Below are 1,315 nucleotides of genomic sequence, written 5' to 3'. Positions count from 1 at the left end.
TTATACCCTGGGATAACTCGTGGTGTAGAAAAAGTGGCAGGACAGGTCTACCAGGACTCCCACCTGATTGGGAATGGTGTAGCCTTCCAATTCTGCAGTTTGGCATTAGGTCCCATATACAAAACCTCAGCGGTGCTTGAGCCTTCCCCTGGTTGAACCATGTGCGCTTCATACAATATCTTCCTCATGACCCCACAGATTTCTTCGATTTCTTCGGCCTTAAAGGCCTTATGTTCCTCTTCCTCATTGTATTTTGGCTTGACAAATGTTCTGTACAGATGTAGCACCGGCTGAGGCAAGACCCAACCATCATTCTTTCTATCATCTGCCCATCTTACATCAGCTGGAGTAGGTCGGAAGCCTACCCCAAAGAACTTTTCACTGATGGTCAGGGTGATAAGTTTAGCTATTCCTTGCAATGATTTCCCAAGCCCTTTCCTTGGTTTGTAGCCATGGCTGATCATTTCTTTGGCCACCATGATTGATGCATTAGAAAGGAAGGGTCAAGGACAAGGTTTTCCTTCTTCGCACTGATCAGCGACCACGATTTCAAAGGCCTGATAGACTATGTGGTCACTCCCCTCTCTTGCTTCAAGACACGAGACTAATGGGTCTCGATAAATTGATTGCTCATCTACCCCGTGGACCATAATTTCTTGATCCTCGTGCTCGAACTTCACCATTTGGTGAAGAGTAGAGGGTACAGCCCCCGCTGCATGGATCCACGGCCTCCCTAAAAGAAAGTTGTAGGATGTTTCCATGTCCAGAACCTGGAAAGTTACTTCAAAGTCTACTGGGCCGATGGTCAGAATCAGATCAATCTCTCCAATTGTGTCCCTTTTGATACCATCAAAGGCACGTACACAGACGTTATTGGGTCGAATTCTCTTGGTACCAATTTTCATACGCTGCAAAGTTGAGAGTGGGCAAATGTCTACCCCAGAGCCTCCATCCAACATAACCCTTTTCATGTAGTACCCTTCGCATTTGACTATCAGGTGCAAGGCTTTGTTATGTGCGGCCCCTTCTAAGGGTAAGTCATTTTTGCTGAAGGAGATCTGGTTAATTGCGAAAAATCTCTCGGCCATTCTCTCCAACTACTCTACAGAAGTCTCAACAGGCACATATGCTTCGTTGAGGGTCTTGATCGGTACCTTTTGATGTTCGGTGGAGTTTATTAACAGAGATAACAAAGAGACTTGTGCGAGAGATTTTCGAAGCTAGTTGATCACCTCATAATCTGCCATTTTCATCTTTTGAAAGAAGGCCTCCACTTCTTTGGCACTCACGGGCTTCTTAGATGGGAAGCGCTTTC

At 45.9% G+C, this 1,315-nt stretch overlaps 1 protein-coding gene across 1 annotated transcript; it reads right to left on the bottom strand.

The window, feature by feature from the left end:
* Positions 1–503: 503 nt before the first annotated feature.
* On the bottom strand, positions 504–971 carry LOC142180686 (uncharacterized). Its single transcript, XM_075252734.1, has one exon. The coding sequence runs from the start codon at positions 969–971 to the stop codon at positions 504–506; it is 468 nt and encodes a 155-aa protein (XP_075108835.1).
* Between the last annotated feature and the right edge of the window lie 344 nt (positions 972–1,315).

Source organism: Nicotiana tabacum, chromosome 5 (genome assembly GCF_000715075.1).
Source record: "Nicotiana tabacum cultivar K326 chromosome 5, ASM71507v2, whole genome shotgun sequence".
Lineage (NCBI taxonomy): Eukaryota > Viridiplantae > Streptophyta > Magnoliopsida > Solanales > Solanaceae > Nicotiana > Nicotiana tabacum.
This window is presented reverse-complemented; position numbering and strand designations above follow the sequence as displayed.

Coding starts and splice junctions, on each gene's coding strand:
- LOC142180686 (XM_075252734.1), bottom strand. CDS start 971: ATGAAAAGGGTTATGTTGGATGGAGGCTCTGGGGTAGACATTTGCCCA.